Genomic DNA, 19,526 nt, shown 5'->3' with positions numbered 1-19,526 from the left:
CCTACTTACTGCACCATTTTACGGATGATCTGGCATACCTTTTACCCTATTACTCCCATTTACTTCCATATATTCTATGTGCCCTACATCAGATTGCTCCTGGAATATGCCAACCAAGTTGTCTGCTCAGGACGCACGAAGGACGTCACCCTCATTGAGCATGTCCAGCGAGCCGCCACAAAAATTTTTGCCAATCTCAAGTGGACTACGAAACACGTCTCGGGTGCTTGACCTCCTTCCCTGGAGTATCGTCGCCTCCGAGGGGAACTTATTCTTACTTATGCCCTGACTAAACAAAGCTTGGCCAACAGATCTTTTACCGTTGACCGAGCAAAAAAAATATGGTCGGGCTATAGTGAGATTTTCAAGCTAGGAAGGCACACATTCATTAAGCAATTTTTGTTCTCATTTTGGGTTGCAGCCGCGTGGTATGACCTTCTTCCGACGGTTGTCCACGCTCCTTCTAGAACTTAGTTCAAAGCACTACTAGACATGTATTTATGCGAATCCTCGCGCTGGAAAGCATAGTGCTCCGCTGAGAACATAAAAGACTGTGCTACACCCTTTTTACTTGTGCCGTTCAGGTGAACGACAGCCACTAAAAGACAAGAACAAAACCGAATCTGGAATCTTGGGCAAAAGCCTCGATCCCGCGTATCAGTCCGTGAGTCTGTAAGTGAAGGCATCATATGGTATTGTTCTGGATCAAAGCACAGATTATAAACATTGTGACACGGAATTTTTTGTACGCCTCAATAGTTGGCTCCAAGGAGAAGGTATTCGACAGGCGTGAGTTAACAGTATCATATTAGGGCCAGTGCTGCGGAGCGATTTTTAGATGAGGAAGACGGCGGTAATTTTGTGGGTCTCGTACAAGCTCATAAATTTCAGACTGTCGTGCCGTTGATGGGACATCATGTATTTGATGAATTACTCATATTTCTTGAGGCCTCATAGTCAGCAAGCAGTAACGAGGCCGTTGCTAAGGGATTGCTTATTTCATAGAGTAATTATTGCTCCCAGTTCGGCAGCCGCCTGTATCGTAATGATAATTCCACAACCTAACTTATATTTTCCTCTCATTTTAGAACGTGAATAACTCGATGAATGCTGCGCACCAGGAAAGCCATATACTTTTCGGAAAGATGTATTTATTAACTGCCACATCCAGTGTATTTCAACTTTTATTGTTGTACATTTGGGCCATTTCGCTCTTCCTGGTGAAGATGCATGGAGCGTGTTGCCCAGTTGAATATGCATCATGGGCCACTAGCTACATTTAGCCATGTTAGTCAGCTAGGATCGTTTCGCTGTCCACCATGACCAACGTACGTTTTATGCAGCTAGTTGTCTAGGCACTGTGGACCAAAAGTCGCATGTAAACAATAATAATAATGTTCATTCCCAACCAGTGGGTGGCACACCTTCAGGTATGGTCATAATGTTACAAGCAAAATGAAGGCATGCCTGGTGGGGTTAGTGGGCACTAGGAATTTCGTGGAAAAGGATGGTGACCTAAACAGTGGGCATAATCCGAAGTAGACTTGATCACACCTAAGGCGGCACGATTGGGGAACCAAAGTTACAAGGGTTCTTCCCCTACTTTTGAGCACTTATCTGATGATACGAGATACGATCGTGAAGCCTTTAAAGTGGAGGGCAAAAACAATACGAAGAGGGCATAGCAGGAGGCTTCCTTCTTGGTACGTGATGAAAAACTTCAAACTGCAGAAAATGGAGAACAAGAATACTGGATCTGGAGAAACAGCAGAACGGCGAGGATCTTATCGGCCTGTTCGAAATGAAGCCTGAAACCGTCACCAAAGCTTCGTGGCCTTTATCCGTTGGGCTTATGGCTAGCGTCACAAAAAAGCGTAAGTGAGGATGGTGAATCGGGGAATATGGAGTACGGATGAATATAAGAAGGAAATTAAGAATCATAGTGTGCAGTGAAACTCGATTGACTCACTAGAAGGCGCTGCTGGAGCGGGGACGGGTGTAGAAGTTTTTTGGGAGAAGGAGTTCACGCAAACGTGCAAAGAACGTGTACCGTACTGACAATGACTGATTTGATGAGGAGTACAAAGTAAAAGACAGCTAAGTTCGTCCAGATGTCCGTTATGATCGACTAATTTTCAACGTAGGTAGTTTATGGGGTACCGCTGACCTAATACATCCACGCTGAAATCAAGCGGTGCACCGGGATACCCAGACTGCGGCTATGGTGCCTACCTTGGAGCCTCAAGTTTTTTATATATAGTACTGGTTTCCCGAACATAATTAATGTGCCTGTGGTGAGCGGAGCGGCCATTCATAAGGGCCGAAAACACATGATTCGTCCTCTATCTAGTCGGCTGTTGGATATAAGGCTAACTTTAATAACAGAGGCAAAACTTTGTTATATGTCGCGTCCATGACTGCAGTGTGGGCTCTCGCAATTCCAAAGAACATTACAGCCATAAAACTATCCGCCAATTTCCCCATTGTATGGGCGTCATATTCTACAGTTGAGCACCTTTGGATTCGCGTAACCGATAACCTTGAAGATTGGCTCAACCATAATACGTATCCGCAGGACATTTCATTAGCGAGAGACATTCTTAACTATGAAGTGGTGACTTTGAGAAAACCATCGTTTCCGTGAAGTGAATTCCATTCTGCAACTACTGAGTGGTTGGCTTTTTAGTGGACCTTAATTTTTACTCACGTCGCCGAATTCCGGTTGCCCCTAAAATCTTCACAAATTAACCAGATGGCTGCTAGCATGACCGGTTTAAAGTATAACAGTTGAACATTTTACAAAGGTGTTCCTTTGAAACTAACTTCCGTTGGTTCCCTTAGGCACGCGAAAGCTTAAAGGCAAAATGCTTTTTTCTTCCACGGAATAATAGCGATTAGTTTCCGCTTTCAGTCCTGTTGAATGTTTCTGAAACAAAATGTATCATATTTAGAACAGCATCATTATTTACTCAGTGTTAGATATAGCGTACCGATTGGCCACCGATATAATGTGATCCGCAAGAATAGACAGCCCTTCTAGCACTTGATCATCATGACAGGACACACGAGAAAGAAGAGCATCGATGTTTATCTTACACGAATGTCCCGAACACATATGCCTTCCGCTCTTACGTCGGGGATCACTACAAGATATTACTCAGGCAGCAGTGTACTCAGAGTAACTGCATTAAAGTCGCATCAACCGATGCTGTAGCAAAATCGCGTTACTTGAAATCAGCAAACATCCATTAACATACTAATTTGGCTCATTTGACTCCCAGCTGGACATATTTCTTAGTACGTACGTAAATGAGTGCATTCGTTGGATTTCAGGCAATCTAGGACAAAAAAGAGCGCAGGTTTGAAGAAAAATCAAACTGTGCCCACTTGACGAGGCGTTAGATAACGAAACCAGTCGCGGGTATTTAATTAGAGGTATATGTTGCTCTTCCACAACGCCGCGTAAATTCGCCCCAAGCAAATTGCCGTGCGGATGGTGAGACAGTTAGTTGTTGCCCCATGTAAACAAGCAAAAAGCCTCACGCCATGTCTCTGCGATAACGTACCCAGGTGTAAACTGATGGTTTGTTGTGAAAGCACAAAAAGGTCGAAAATAAACGAGCAACATCCGACGGCAAATGTTCACGCTGATTTAGCCTTTCAGAACCTGAATGATTGTGGATATTTTATGAGTAAGTCATCTAGAATAACGATATTGAAGAGCGTTCCGCAAGTTTTACCTGAAACCATGGGAACTACCAGTTTCAGTGGTGACTTGTACATTTGCGGCGGGTTTCACCAATTATTTGTGATGCTCGCTTAGTTTCGGGACAGCCAAGACGCAACACCCGCGTATTCATATCTCAATGCATCGCAAGTGGCAATCGTTACACCGGGCATTGGAAATGTGCACTTGTGCCTCCTACAACACACGATACAGGCAAAGAATTTCAGCACAATGAAAGCAATTTTCTCTAGGTTTCCCTCCAAATAATCAGGCCATAACATCCCAGAGCAACGCCGAAAAAGAACAGGAGTTGCAGTTAAAATGTTAACTTTGGGGATTGTAGAAATTGCACAGAGCTTACACGCTTGTGGGCCGTAAACGGAGCCAGCGCCTATTTTAGTGGTCTGGCTACCAAATAAGCTATTTTACAAGGAATGCGCGGCAAAGAAATAAAAATAATAACGCTAAACTGGGTATACGATAACAAAGAGGTCAGATGGAACAGACTCACTAATAATAGTTCTCTTTAAAATAGTTCGCCGTTGGCCGGGTCAGCGAATAAGCAATAATCCAGTTATGGTGATCCAGGGGTCTTATTCTGAACAGTTCCCACATATAATAGATGGTCTGAAGATGGTATGAAATATTTTGATACCAGAGTTAGCACATGAGACTCGCGAATGACCGCTACAAGCGCAAGCAAAATCAGAATAGAGAGGCGAAGCACGTGACCAGGTCTGTAGTGCGTGGATTTCTGTACAAGTGCGCATTTTCGTAGTTTTTCGTATTCGAACAGCAAAACGATTGGGCAATTGAAGAAATACTTAGTGCAATAATGAAAGCAAAATAAAGGTACAAAACACCACACTATAAAATGCCCGCTAAAAATAGATTCAAACAAGTTTTAAGTAAATGATGATAACTTAAGTTGATCCTGGTGTCCCGAAAAATTAATGAGAAATGCTATACTGCTGTGCAGAGTTAGCTTCAAGCATTCCATTATTTAAGAGATATTTTGAATATATTATCTGAGGAGGATGGGGGTGGCTCCTTAGAAGTGAGCGAAGTTCTGACATCGAGTGTGTAGCATAAAGTTACCCCGACAGTCGTAACACCGCATCTAGAACACACCTCAGATCTCTGTGATGCCTTGCTGAGCGACTCCCCGCGCTGGCAGTTATGCTACCCCACACTTGAAGAGGAATGTTTCTCGCTTTTTCGATTGTAATTTCAAGGTGAGCCGAAGTCGCTGAACATAAGAACACATATGGCCCGGGAAGCTTGGACAAAAGCCCAAACTTGCTTTCAATGCAAGGGCATGTGGATGGAATGCACTTCCGTGTCGTGTGGCCAATCAGACTGCTACTTGGGCCTTCACGTGATTCGGGCGTGGCTGGCGGTGTCCCACGCGATGACGGGCTGTGGCCTACCCAAAAAATACAAGTTAGCGTTCGTTTAGGTTGATAATTTCCACATCAGATTTATAAATACCAGTGACAGAACTGTTTTAGAGTGGAAAGTACCACCGACTAACATCCTTGTGGTGCATAAATTTTGCGATGATAAGGTTATAGACCATCTCAAAGATCTTATTGATTTCGTTTCAAAAGTAAGTGTTAGAGAATATTGTACGTATTTTTCTTTGCACTTTATTGTGCGTCTTGAAGAATATGGCATCCTCCCTAGTCCAGCGACTTCTTCATCACATGTCCGCGGCACTATCAATTGAGTACGAAGCACACATATTGTGCGACAGCTCGCAATCTCCACTCGGTTGTTGGTCACATTACCGAAATGAACCATTCCGGACTGTGCGTGTATGGCCCATTTTCGGGTGACGTACAGCCAGCGGGCCGTAAGATAGTAAACAAATCGAGGATCAGTGCGGCGCCTACCTGATGAACTCCAAGAAGAGCAAAGCCGGTCGTGGGCTGCCGAAGTGCTCTTTAAACTGTTCAACCCATTATTCGGATGAATTACCGCCCCATCTTTTTCACAACCGTTTCACTGACGCATTTTCTTTTGACCAGTTAACCGAGCCAGCTGGATCATAGCAGAGTTGTTGCCTCTAGTGAGAGCCTTCTCCATCTTGTGGGCATTCGCAGTTCACCAGGGTTCTTTGTCGTTTTTCGGGCTCTGGATTATCGGACGTTTGATGGGTTTACGTGCACTATTGTTGTCGCTAGTTGCTGGTATCTTTTCCAGTAGAAGTAAGATGCGCGGATCTCAACGGTATCCAGTATTCATATGTAAAATAAAAATTCTAGCTGCAGCACCGTTTCTGGGCCTAATTGTCATGCCACCAGAAGGAAGCGCGAGGGTTGGGATACTGCCAGGTTGCCGAAGCCCAGACAAGGGAAATCGAGAGGCAGAGGTCGGGTTCGAACCACGGACCTTTCGATCCGTAGATTCGCGCTCCAATCACTGAGTCGCCTCCATTCGTCATGTTTTTTCCAGTGACGTTGCTGTGCATCTCCAGTCGCTCTCCAGTCTTTAGGCCAATACTGTTCATCTACTGAAACTTATCGAAGTTGATAAGGGGAGTTGCTCTGGTTCTGCAGGTGCAAAGCTGAGGGGAGGCGAAATGGTAAGCGGGCCCCCCCACAATGGTATGACGAGGCACGCTGCATACTCCCGAACGAACGGCAGTCGTCTCATCTCTAGGCTTCCGTGACGGGAAGTATTTTCGTCTACGTGGACCGTCGCTCGGTGACATCTGGTTTTATTCGGTTCATACAGTAGGATGGATGAACAAAAACAAGACTGTTGAGGCCCACCTCTTTTCATGATCGTTTCTTAACCCCATACCTGTCCAACTTTTTAAACGTTCTGTAAATCCCGGCTTTAGGCGTGTCCTTCAAGCGCCCAGGATAGTGACCAAACATCACTGCTCATGTTTGTCGCTTTGTACTTACTATATCAACCTTGCAGTCTTATCTGTTGCAACATTTGACATGCGAACTTTCGAGGAAGCTTACCAGCAAGTTTCTCTTGTGTTGGTTTTGTGAGCAAAGAGGTGGCCATCCTTTGATCTGGCACAGAAAAATGAAACCGACTGCAAGTCTGGATACTGTCGGTGTGACTCACCTTTGGGGATGAAGTCTGCGCAATTCCCTCTGTGTATGGTTGGAGACGCCCCAAGATATAGCTGCTAGTTGACGTCAATAGCGTTCCCGTTTTCAGTTTCTATCTAGGGAGTCTGAATCAGTGTCTTGTGGCTAGGTTGTGGTTATGATTGCGGTTGGCTAGCACTGTCCACTTTTATTATTTTCTTCATAATAAGGTTTTCAAACAGGTTTTGGTTGTACGGCAGTGAAACGACGATGATACCTCTATCAGAAAAGTATCGAAGCGATCGACTCAATCATGGATATGAAAGTCTCATACTTGTACGGTTATCAGTTCTCACTATACTACGACGGCTAACTCCGGCATTTGACGTTCAAACCCGAGAACATGAAGCAGGATTTCTACCAGCTAGGGTTTGCGTAAATAATAGTAATAATACAGATCTCTATCAAAATCCTAACGTCGGTACTCGTGAAACCTAGTCCAAGCGAACATCTATTAGAGAGAGAGAGAGAGTATACGAGAAATTTAAAACAAGCTAGGACCGATCGTCCAGATCGCTGCACCGAATGTTTCCAAAAGCAGTCCCTGTTTTGTCCTTTGACCCGTCAAACTCGAGTTGTAGTCTGCGCCCCACCTAATTATATGAATTGAGCCGCCATCAACCTGCTGATCCAAGTAGGCTCCCGTCAGTGTTATTCGAAGACAGCGGTGAATCATTCTGTGCTGCCTCAAGTAGTTTGTTTTAGTTAACTTGAAGGTAAAAGCCATCCAACCGTTGTATCTTCATTTGGAAAAGGTGTCCGAAACAGTCCTTCGAACTACAGATTTACCGCCATCACACCTCATAATGCAGATTATGGGTCCAGTTGTTCTGCAAGCATAATGCTGGCATGTGACGCATAAAATCAGGAGCGCCATGAAGATTTCTCCCGGTTAGGAATACACTGGTAGCATCTTTGCACGGCAGTGAAGCATCGGTGTTGAACACTGATGTCATGCTGTCTATGATGATGATGATGATGATGATGACTACTACTATTTGTTCAGCTGTAGAGCCTTTTCGGTCCCCAGCTGCCATGCCACCCAAGGGAAGCACGAGGAACGAGATACTGTCAGCCTAGACAGACAATCAAAAGATACATATTGTCGGCCAGAAGCCGCGACTTTTATCAACTTTTGACGAGGTCTCTGATTGTGTAGATAACTGGATTCTTTTGAATGAACCAGTTCATAGAGGAACAGTCCTGGATTTTGGGGATGTACTTCATGCTACATACCCCTTCACTTTTCGTCTCGTGAGGACCTGCAACAAGATGCCGAAAAGTTTCCGAAAAATCAGTAGTGTTCTTCAGGACTACTATTTATGTTCAGTTTCGTCTTGAACACCACTATGGAGTGCACATTTCGAATGACCTTAAATCAATGCACAGGGCAACCGAATCAGACTCAGATTAGCGCGCACCGTTACGTCCTGTGGTCCGACCACTAGCTGGTGATGGGACCGGGTGAGCCAAAGGGCAGTTGTCAGGCAGCCTGTGGCAACCTTCTATACTGCAAACACTCATGATGATGTGATCGATGCTAAGGTCATACTGTGTTGTTCGCCAAGAGCCTGAGGGAGGCTCGGTGTCCCTCCGAGTGACCAGCGTTTCCACGTTTATTGGATCGGCGATGTTACTTTTCCCTCGAGGACGAGCTAGTTGCGAAAGCAAGCTCCTAGTATTCCTTCACATTCCCCAGTAAGACACTCTATGGACATTGCACTTGGACATTTTTTTGAAATCCAAGTCGACTGTCACAAAAAACGGACGATGTTTCTAGCACTCCCTAAATTGTCCGGTTACGTCGTCGCCTTTGGTTTGTCTTTGAACTTAAAAACAAAATGGTTGAACTTGTAACGGTGTGTTTTGTATTAGCTGAACGGAAGCTACACGAAAAAGTAAATCAACACATGGCAACTCGTGGTTTTTGCATTTCTGAATGTTTATCATAGTTTCTGTGTTAGTGTACACCTTCACCGCGCAGTTGTTTGCTAGCCAGGACAAAAATTACTTTTTCGGCCCAGAGGAAGGGCACATCTTGCTGACGCACCAGTATCTCTCAATTCCAGATATCCAAGGCTTTTGATTGTTTTAGCAGACAGTGTAGTTAAAGTCGTCAATGTTATCATAACCGTCAGTTTGTCGCTGAAAGCATCTGAGAACATTGAGTTTTTTGTTAACCCGGTATAAAGGTCGTAGGAAATGCTTCATACTTCTCACCTCTCAACAGGACACGTCCGTAATGGAGGGGGAAATTTTGTCCCCTGCAAGTGCTCCCTTGTGAAGGGTGTGTCGTATTTACGAACGAAAAGTAAACCACTCAGCTTACGGTAACATGTAGTGAATCGTTATGGAACCAGAATGAGTGTAGTCAATCTCCGGGTCACCTGATGTTGGTAGCATATCTACTTTACCATTCCGAGTTAATTCTATGCTATTTACCTCTCTCCATGTATTTGGCTGAAGGGTCGTTTATCGTTAGTCCCTTTCTGAATGTCCCCAAGCATAGCTATTGCTAAGGGTTTGGAGCATGCTTTGTCAACCTCACGACAATCGCTCATAAGTTATTCCAAGTACGGCTGCACTGCTTGGTGAGAGTGGCTATTTCTCATTTTCCAAATGTTCACATTTGACTTGTCTTTTATAGCCTGATGATCTTCGTCGAAAGTGCTGCCCACTTTCAAGGCGATCATCAGGTAGATTGTCTGGCGTTACTGACTGCTCGGATTTGCTGCATAGTGTAGCCTTCCGGGTTTGTGTACAGCCTACACACCTAAACTCGCTTTAACTTGTAGACCTGGGATGTTACGCTTTTTCTCGAATCGGAAACTGTTGCTGTACTGAAGAAAGATGCACACTTCAGTTCCATCCTAGGCCGTACAACTGGTCCGCAGGCTACGAGTTCAGCTGATCACCTGCCTGATCACGGCCCGGTTCCGTGTATCTTGAGTGCAAATGACACACAGAGCAGAAACCTCTCGGTGAAGATTTATGATTGCCAAAATGCAAACTCTGTGGATTTGGTCATCTGTCTTGGAGGTGACGGAACTTTCTTAAAAATCGGCTCGATGTTTCAGGTAAGAAGCGTTGTGTCCATTGCGCATCTGAGTTTTACGGACGTCATTTTCTACACCTTAATCATCGAGAACTAGTGATTGTTCGTGAACCCATAACATGTTCTGTGGCCATGGTGGGTGCAAGGTTAGTTACTCTGTGTGTTGAGCTTTAAACTGTCAAGTTTAACACAATACATATTTAGTCATGTTCAAGATCTTTTTACCTTCTTTTATTTGTGGTACTCGCCTGTCCCCTCTTCCAACTCTCTCGACTCGTCAAACATCACCTCAAGGCTACTCGCAATGCACTAATCATAAGGTTGCTGAAAATTCTTCAAAAGCCCACGGCCGGTTTCGCCCTTCTTGGGACTCATCAGATAGGCGCAGTCCCCAAGTTTCCGTCAACCTCATGTTCTATTTGAAATCAAATTGCACGAAATCAGCGAAATACACTCATTTGCAGACAACTTTGTTTTTTTGAAAGGCTCACCTGGAACTCAGTGGCCACGATAGCTATTGTCCGAAGTATTCGACCCACCGATCGAGGCGCTCTTCTTTATTCAACATTGTCACTCCCTTCTGGTTTCGCTCACAGGAGTTTTCCACGGACCGGTCGCACGGATCAACTGAAATAATCTTCGGGCATTACCGGCATTCTAAGCCTCTTCCATTTCCTTGGCGTTCTGTGCTCACCAGACTTCACGGTCGGTTTTCACGCGCCCTTTCGCGTGACGTCGTCGCTTCAAGTGGTTTCTCCGAGATTTAAGCAATCACACTGTTCGGTCTAATACCCGGTGCGCTTGGTAGTGCTTGGTAGCAAAACTCCTAGCACAGTACAAAGAAGGGTCGATCTCGTCCCAGTATGATTTCACATCTGATGGTGAAGCAGTTCGAAGAAACCCTAGAAGGCCTCAAGGCGATCATCAGGTAGATTGTCTGGCGTTACTGACTACTCGGATTTGCTGCATAGTGTAGCCTTCCGGGTTTGTGTACAGCCTACACACCTAAACTCGCTTTAACTTGTAGACCTGGGATGTTACGCTTTTTCTCGAATCGGAAACTGTTGCTGTACTGAAGAAAGATGCACACTTCAGTTCCATCCTAGGCCGTACAACTGGTCCGCAGGCTACGAGTTCAGCTGATCACCTGCCTGATCACGGCCCGGTTCCGTGTATCTTGAGTGCAAATGACACACAGAGCAGAAACCTCTCGGTGAAGATTTATGATTGCCAAAATGCAAACTCTGTGGATTTGGTCATCTGTCTTGGAGGTGACGGAACTTTCTTAAAAATCGGCTCGATGTTTCAGGTAAGAAGCGTTGTGTCCATTGCGCATCTGAGTTTTACGGACGTCATTTTCTACACCTTAATCATCGAGAACTAGTGATTGTTCGTGAACCCATAACATGTTCTGTGGCCATGGTGGGTGCAAGGTTAGTTACTCTGTGTGTTGAGCTTTAAACTGTCAAGTGTAACACAATACATATTTAGTCATGTTCAAGATCTTTTTACCTTCTTTTATTTGTGGTACTCGCCTGTCCCCTCTTCCAACTCTCTCGACTCGTCAAACATCACCTCAAGGCTACTCGCAATGCACTAATCATAAGGTTGCTGAAAATTCTTCAAAAGCCCACGGCCGGTTTCGCCCTTCTTGGGACTCATCAGATAGGCGCAGTCCCCAAGTTTCCGTCAACCTCATGTTCTATTTGAAATCAAATTGCACGAAATCAGCGAAATACACTCATTTGCAGACAACTTTGTTTTTTTGAAAGGCTCACCTGGAACTCAGTGGCCACGATAGCTATTGTCCGAAGTATTCGACCCACCGATCGAGGCGCTCTTCTTTATTCAACATTGTCACTCCCTTCTTGTTTCGCTCACAGGAGTTTTCCACGGACCGGTCGCACGGATCAACTGAAATAATCTTCGGGCATTACCGGCATTCTAAGCCTCTTCCATTTCCTTGGCGTTCTGTGCTCACCAGACTTCACGGTCGGTTTTCACGCGCCCTTTCGCGTGACGTCGTCGCTTCAAGTGGTTTCTCCGAGATTTAAGCAATCACACTGTTCGGTCTAATACCCGGTGCGCTTGGTAGTGCTTGGTAGCAAAACTCCTAGCACAGTACAAAGAAGGGTCGATCTCGTCCCAGTATGATTGCACATCTGATGGTGAAGCAGTTCGAAGAAACCCTAGAAGGCCATTCTAGTAAATTCGTCTAACATTCGGATCTGCCAGCATTTAAGTTGCCAGGCCATTTTCCCGCACCTCACGCGGCCCTGGAAAACGGAGGGAGAGGTGACTCCGGACGAGTGCGTGGTCGGAATCCACAAATGTGTTCCAAGGCGACCAGCTGTCAGTTGTTGATCCGCGCCATCGGTAACTGATAGCAATATGATGGATTTGAGTCTGTGGCCGGCACGTCATTGGAGGGCACCATGTGGCCGGACGAAGTCCGTTATTTCGGAAGTTAGTACCTCATATAAACGACCTGCGGTTAGCACACAAGTGAAGCAGTCATTCACCATTGTCTGTACGTACCGAATCCATTCCATGTCGACCACCCAATTGAGTCTCGTGCGCTAAGCCTGTCAACTTGTGCATTCATATCTCCGGCAACAACCATGACATCTGAGCTTTTATCTCTTCGAAACGGGGCATTCATGGCATCATAAAACTTGTCTTTGATGGCGTCAGAGCTACAATCAGTTGGGGCGTAAGCAGACACGACAAACAGACTTCGATCGACTTTCTCCTTGCTAGGCTCCTTCACAGACGTTTCCAGATGAACCTCGCAGAGGCGACTATCAACGAGTATCAAGCCAAGCAAGGATTGTTCTTCCCTGTGACTTAGGACGATACCAACTCCTTCACATCCTGCCACAGTAGCCTCTGCGTTGACATAGGTGCGTGGCCGGAAGCAAATGGAGTGTGATGGGGCGGTCAGCTCAACCACCGCGCTTGAATCTTGAATTCTTGTTTCTGAGACACGTCACACAATGCCAAGCGAATCCAGTGTGAGATCAAGAGCAGCTTGTTGTCCTGCTTGCTTCAAGTGGTTAGAGCGCGGATTTACTGACCGGAAGGTCCGTGGTTCGAACCCGACCTCTGCTTCTCGACTTCTCCTGTCTAGGCTTGGGCAACCTGGCAGTATCCTAGACCTCGTGCTCCCTTTGAGTGGCATGGCAGCTAGGCACCGAATGGACGTTACAACTGAATGATTATCTTTATCTTTTATCTGCTTACTTCAGAGTGCGGACATTGAAGGTGGCCAGCTGAACAGGGTGTCGGGGCTTGAATGTTGATTTCGAGATATCTGAGACTGTCGGCGCCGGATTACGCGCAGATGTTGCTTGCAAAACCGTTGTAGGACGAACGGAGTCATCAGTCCTAGGTGCTGGGCCTAGAAGGGAAGACTTAGTAATGGGGTAGGGAGAGGGTGAAGGAAAATAATGTGAAGACAAAGAAGGGGGACCTCAGCAGTGGCATGTTGCTGCTTACCCGCCCTACTGCATGCAGCTAGTAAGGTGACCCGGCTGGTGGCACCACACGACGGCCAATGTGGCATGAGTTTAGTGATATATGTGCAGTTCATGGTTGTATGTTGACTGGGATACTGCCGGGGCGCCCACACGTAGACAGGAGGACGATTAGGGTCCTCGACCAAAGCATTTGGCTCGAAAGCCTGACCGCATTATAGAGGAGGACGACTAGGGTCCTCGACCAAAGCATTTAGCTCAAAAGCCTGACCCGCAGTATATCGTAGTGTTCGGCTGGAAATGCAACTACATTACCATTTTTGCGGAACAAGTTGCCACACATGTTCCAACCCCAAACCTGAAGGGTCAGGAGACTGTTTGTTGGTCCTCTAACCATTGGTTAACCGGATACGGGAGACTCTGCGTGTATCGCCCGGACACCTCTTCCCCAGTATAGCTCAATGGGTCGCCGAGGTACACAAACCGCCACACTACGGTAGGGTTCAGTTTATTTTTGACAGGGTCGCCTGAATAATGCACCCAGGTGTTTGTAGTGGTTGCCCGCCTTCGCTGCTGCAAACTGATCAGTGGCAATTCTCGGACGGAAGTCCGAATTGCTAGCTCATTCTCAGGAACTAAGTAATGGTGGAAAGTAATAGCCTACTGACTTTACTAACACTTATTACCACTGGAACATGTTGACCGTATTCGCATGCATAATGTCTTTTGTGATTGCTCAGTGTTGTCACTTGAGTTTATCAGAATTGCTACCTGGTGTCTCTTTAGCTAGGACTCCTGGGTTTGTTTTGAATTTTATGGTACGATGGGACTAATTAGAGAGTTGGAGAAATCCTGAATGTCTGGTTATCTATCTATTCTATCTCGCTGAAGACATCCCGTTATCAATCATATGGGTTTATGGTGAGATTATGTTTTATTATAAATCTGACAAGTCCATTTTAGTGCCCTATTTACATAAGTCTCGGTTCGACCAGGTTTCATAATCGTGCAGATGTTGCTTCGATGGTTAAAGTTGCGGTGGCATCGATTTAGATGTTTTCCTTGTATTTCTGCTGTTAACATAGGATCAGCGACATCAAAGCATTCTTTTCTCCGACGACCAGAAAATTACCATACACTGTTTCTATCATAATTTGGCATGAGCAGTCGCGTATACTTCTACAAGTTGGCGGTTGCATATGCAGAGCTGTACTCACTCTGTGACTGATTGATCGGTCGATTTCTACGTCGCCGCACGTCCTGAGCGGCTGATGAACTAGCTGTTTTAAACTATTTCCTTGGAGCTCGAGATGTCTCAGTGGTTAGGGCGCGAACCTGCTTATCGGAAGGTGTGTGGTTCGGACCCAGCCCCGGCATATCGACTGTGTGAACTGGAGCAACCTGGCAGTACCGCACTCCTCGTGCTTTCTTTGTGTGGCATGGCAGCTAGGCGCCAAAAGCTTGTTACTGCAAAACGAATTCTATTTTTAAGCTATCTTCCTCAAATTCTGGTAGTGGATGCGCAATCGCTTGCAAGGAGCAGTTCATTCGCTAACATTCATTTGATAGAAATAGAGTCATTTTCGTCTCCCGGTACTTAACGGATGTTTCACACGGACGTTTCACACCCTGTTGGGGTGATGTTTGCTCTGCTGAACACTGATTAACGGTTATACATTCACCGCATGCCATCAAGGAGGTTAGATTGGACCTTGTGTAGTCTTCTATGCACTGGAAATTTCTACGTGTACCATAGTTGACTGCAGACTCTTAAAGCATTAATACACAGAGGCCTTCAGAGGTCGCTGTGTGGATCTCTTTTTCATTGGCAATCTGTTTTCATGTCTGATTCATAATGCGACAGATCTATCTAGATAGTATTCTGGTTCTCATGGATGTTTAACCAGTTTGTCCGTATTTCAGCGCATGAATTTTTGTCACTATCCCGATATTCACGCTCCTGCCCATTCCCATCCGGTTTTTGCAGCAAGCTGTTCCTCCTGTCCTCGCCTTCCGACTTGGCACATTGGGTTTTCTAACACCGTTCCCCTTCGGTTCGTTTCAATCCTGTATTCGCCGCGCTATGGAAGGTGAGAATTGTCACTATGTTTTCATCGAGCATTTTACTACACTATGATCAAACGATTAATGATTCCCAGCTCTGGTTGTCCGAGCTTGCTATCGTTCCAACTTAGTCCTTCGTTGCCTAAGCACTGAACACATTCTTCTGTCGTACTTTATAGATTCTGCCAGACCCTTAATTCTCATCTTTCATTTCTGTCAACCCTTGGTACCCTTGCTTCCGCAGAGGTGTAACCCTACTTATTACCTCAACTTATGCGACGAACGCGCGAGAACCCTCGGGCTCTTGTGGTGGCTTTCTTTATAGGACAATCGATTCGCAAGCGTAAGATCGACTTGTCTCTACGATATTTGCCTACTTTCTTAGTTTAGTGTCCGAACATCTGTCTTTGGGTCGATTTGCACCAATACCAATGCGTCGTGGATAATATCAATGCCTTCCTCGCTTGCCGAGACCATACAAAGAGACCACTTAGGGCGCCTACAGACAATTGTTGGTTTGTCGTGCAACAGAGCAATGACCGTCGATTTCACTTGTGCTGGCTGCCTCTGGTAAAGCACTCACCCGGCAAACAATAAATCGCGGGTTCGATTACCGCCTTTGTATGCGTTGTACATACATAGGTTTCCATTCAAGCCACTTGTGAACAGCCAGTAGGTCATTTTCATTTTTTTTTACACCCCATGAGGGATATGATGAACAGCAAACTTAGACGTTAGTTTGAAAGCGTCTTGTAAAGCCATTTTTGCATTCTAGTTTGCCGTGAAACCTATAAATATATACTCCATTCCACAACGGTCCATCGTGAAAGATTGTGCACTGTCACTTTCCCGAGTTAACACGCTACAACACTATAGTGTTCTGAAACCAATCTAATGAATTTTTACGTCTTGGTTTATGTAACACTGAATAAATCGAAGGGACCTAATCACTTCGTTTTAAAGCGGCGACCAGCATTCTCTTTGGATCCATGTACAGTACAAACTATCTGGTAATAGTTGGTAACATCCTTTACGTTGCCCACCATTCATGTCTCATTTATTCCTATCCAGGTCCTTCCATTTGCTTGTTGAGAACCCGCCTACGTTGTGAGATTTCGCGTGGCGATCAGAATGGCAAAAGTATGACGGACGGTTCAGACAGTTCCTCATCTAGAAGTAATTCTCCTGATAAGGAATATCATGTGAGTCACGTTTGGTAGATTGCTTAACCATGAATCGTAACGTCTTGTTTTCAGATGCGCTAAAACTCGGCGCCCTAATGGTTCTGGTCGAGGGAAGGTTTTCAATTAAGCACATTGAAAACTGGTACCCGTTATGTGTATAAGTACATTTCAATTCAGAACTTTCATTTTCACCTAATATACTGAGGAGAACTTCTAGCTAGGATGCGTGGCTAAAGTCAATGGCGTTTCCACAACCGTCTCTTCATATTCTCCAGTCTCATCCTCCCGCACTTATTACTCTGTGAGAGCGTTGACGTGGTTCTCTAGGCCTCAATACGAAACGCTCGGAAGACTGTCTGACTGATCACTAGCTAGATAGGTGGTCGAAAAACTGGCTTATGTGTAACGAATTCCCACCTGCCTTTCAGTCGCTTTTGCGGTGTGCTCTTACGTCTTCGGTTCATGCTGAGACGTTTTGTGGCGGATTCGCGTCTACATATCGCTCTTCACCAATGCATGCATTCAACTGTTCCTCACATTCGCCTAACTGTTTAGCTCCTGATGTCTGTGTTTGTCTTGATGTACAGCTGCTGCAGAACCCTGAATCCGTATTCGTTTCACTCCCGAATATGCATGCTCACATTACAAACTATGTATCCCTCCTCAAGATGGGCTGATTTGCCTTCATTTGACTGCAAATGAAGTTGCTTTCTTCACTAGACCCAGTTCAGATGGGTGTGCTCTGTCAGACTGTTATCCATCCTACACGAGGATTCATCGGTATGATTCGATGCTTCCACGATGAACGTGGAAGCGGACGTCATTCCTAGGATTATGTTCATTGTAGTGAAGTCTAGTTAGATATAGAGCCTTGCGCTGTCAGTATACTCTCAGTATCCCTAGTTTCACTCATGTCCCATGTAATTGCAGCATATTGATTGGTGCATAAAAAGGCTATACAATCTTTACCAAATGCACGTCATGAGATTTACTCCAAAGGATACACTGCGGAGTCAGTTTATCCTGTTTGTCTTAAGGTTGTTAAGCCCTCGCGTTAAACAGGTTCTCTCCTACACGCGTAAGATGACTTTATATCTTACCGGATTAATTGCTTGATAGTTGAATTGATTAGAAGTTAGTTGATTAGTTATGGAATGGGTTTGTTCATAGGTACTGACTCCTATTAATTCTGGCTTGTGCCGTTTTCATGTCGAAAAAGTGGCTAACATTCGTAATTCTCGCACACCAGATTGCTTATTTGGTATGACGTAGACCTTGAGTCTACGTTAAGCGGTACAGCGTTTTGCACCACTCGGTTATCATGTCTGTTTTTGTATTTACTAATAGAACACTCGAATCTCGATACTGATAGGACAAGCTTGATGTTACTTCGATTACAATGCCTTGTACATCAACTATGCTATCCAGTTACCCATGACATCCGATGAATACTGACCACAGATTTTCTGGCGACTGATTGTTTTAGTCCATCCCATTTCAGACGGCGTTTTGGGAATGGAGTTTCGAAACGCAATTCTTTCTTCCCCATGTTGTCGATGTTCAGCGTCCTTTCTTCATTCGTTGAAGTATACGGGTAATCAGCATCCGAAGTAAATTTGCCGGTCATAAATGGTTCATCCACTGGTCGTCTGCACCTATTTGATAAATCATCGTAGGTTTTCCTGAGCCCAGTGTGGTGCTGATGCTCATCGGATATAATTGGATCGGCGAGCAAGTGCACAAGGGCCTCTTGTTGACCATCGGCCTCCCTAAATGTCGCTGCGTGCAATGAACGCTGGCGCTAAATACCTGTTTACCGTCTAAGTGCCTGCGTCATTAGCGTTTAGCCTAATTCAATACTTCCCCAATTATAGTACCGTATTAGTTTACAAAACTACCATAACCTCACTGCGAAGGCTGCGATAGGAAAACTTGCTGGCAATCATATAATTATCCCTCACTCTTATCCTTAGCGTTCAGGAATGTGGTGAATCGTATGCATTGACCAGTTAGTAAGCCGGTCAACCAAATGGCCGTAAGACTATACAGGCATCTCATTTCCCCTCGTAGTCTTTGGTTGAAGAGGCTGGTCCACATGACAGTGAGTTAGTTTATGATCTATGACTTTCTGAGGGTGGTTTGTATACCCTTTGAATGGGTGCATTCGATTGGTAGCACTGGCCCTAGTGGAGTTCTGAGTGACAGTTTTATTCCTCCAGAAACGTGAGCCGATTACGCTTCATATGCCATCTGTTGGTGGTTCGAAATCAGGCTAGCCATATGCTACCGGGTGGAAACGCTGGACACCCGCTTCAACAATGGGCAGGGTTTTCTTGACAGAGGCCTCAAATGGCTGGTTTTGTGGAAGCATTTTGAGAGGTTTTCGAGCTGTTTGCTGGCTTTCCCATCCACCGAACCACACAACTCACATTATGCATGTGGGTTACTTTTGATCAGTCGGTTTAGCATCCTTGAAATAGATTACGCAAAGCAATACTAGATTGACTCCGTTAGTGCTCTAGTAGTGACGTAATTAAGTTGATTATCAGAAGGTAAAAAGCACTAACAAATGTCTATCTTACTAGAATGTGATGAATACAGTAGTTAGGTGTACTTGATAAAAATAGATACAATCGGAAAACGTTTGGAACCGATTGAGAAGTCACCGTTTCAGAAGAGCTTGGTAAACGATCGGTAGTTTTTATTTGGGCAACGTTTCGCCTTTGACACAAAAGCTTCATCAGGCCAAGTGAACAGGTCACCAAATTGGCCAGGTTATAAGACAGACGGGGTACCAATCAGTAAGTCCTCTTCAAGCTAGATCAGTGTTGAGTGTCAATTACCGGCTCTTGTCGGCTATTGTGGGTGCCAAAATCTTGATTTGATGGGTTGGGGGGGGTCCCAACT

At 45.2% G+C, this 19,526-nt stretch overlaps 1 protein-coding gene across 1 annotated transcript in view; it reads left to right on the top strand.

Annotated features, from left to right (window-relative positions):
* Nucleotides 1–19,526, top strand: part of T265_05433 (hypothetical protein) — a gene marked incomplete at both ends in the record, with an annotated part of 25,369 nt that overhangs the window by 1,453 nt on the left and 4,390 nt on the right. The window contains 8 exons of the mRNA XM_009170440.1: nucleotides 93–223; nucleotides 247–447; nucleotides 551–672; nucleotides 1,560–1,794; nucleotides 9,636–9,917; nucleotides 10,923–11,204; nucleotides 15,359–15,461; nucleotides 16,507–16,637. Coding sequence (XP_009168704.1) covers nucleotides 93–223; nucleotides 247–447; nucleotides 551–672; nucleotides 1,560–1,794; nucleotides 9,636–9,917; nucleotides 10,923–11,204; nucleotides 15,359–15,461; nucleotides 16,507–16,637 — 1,487 coding nt within the window. The remainder of the gene's footprint in view (nucleotides 1–92; nucleotides 224–246; nucleotides 448–550; nucleotides 673–1,559; nucleotides 1,795–9,635; nucleotides 9,918–10,922; nucleotides 11,205–15,358; nucleotides 15,462–16,506; nucleotides 16,638–19,526) is intronic.

This window comes from Opisthorchis viverrini, assembly GCF_000715545.1.
Source record: "Opisthorchis viverrini unplaced genomic scaffold opera_v5_103, whole genome shotgun sequence".
In the NCBI taxonomy this organism is placed as follows: Eukaryota; Metazoa; Platyhelminthes; class Trematoda; order Opisthorchiida; family Opisthorchiidae; genus Opisthorchis; species Opisthorchis viverrini.
The sequence above is the reverse complement of the archived record's forward strand: the minus strand, read 5'-3'. Positions and strand labels throughout refer to the sequence as shown.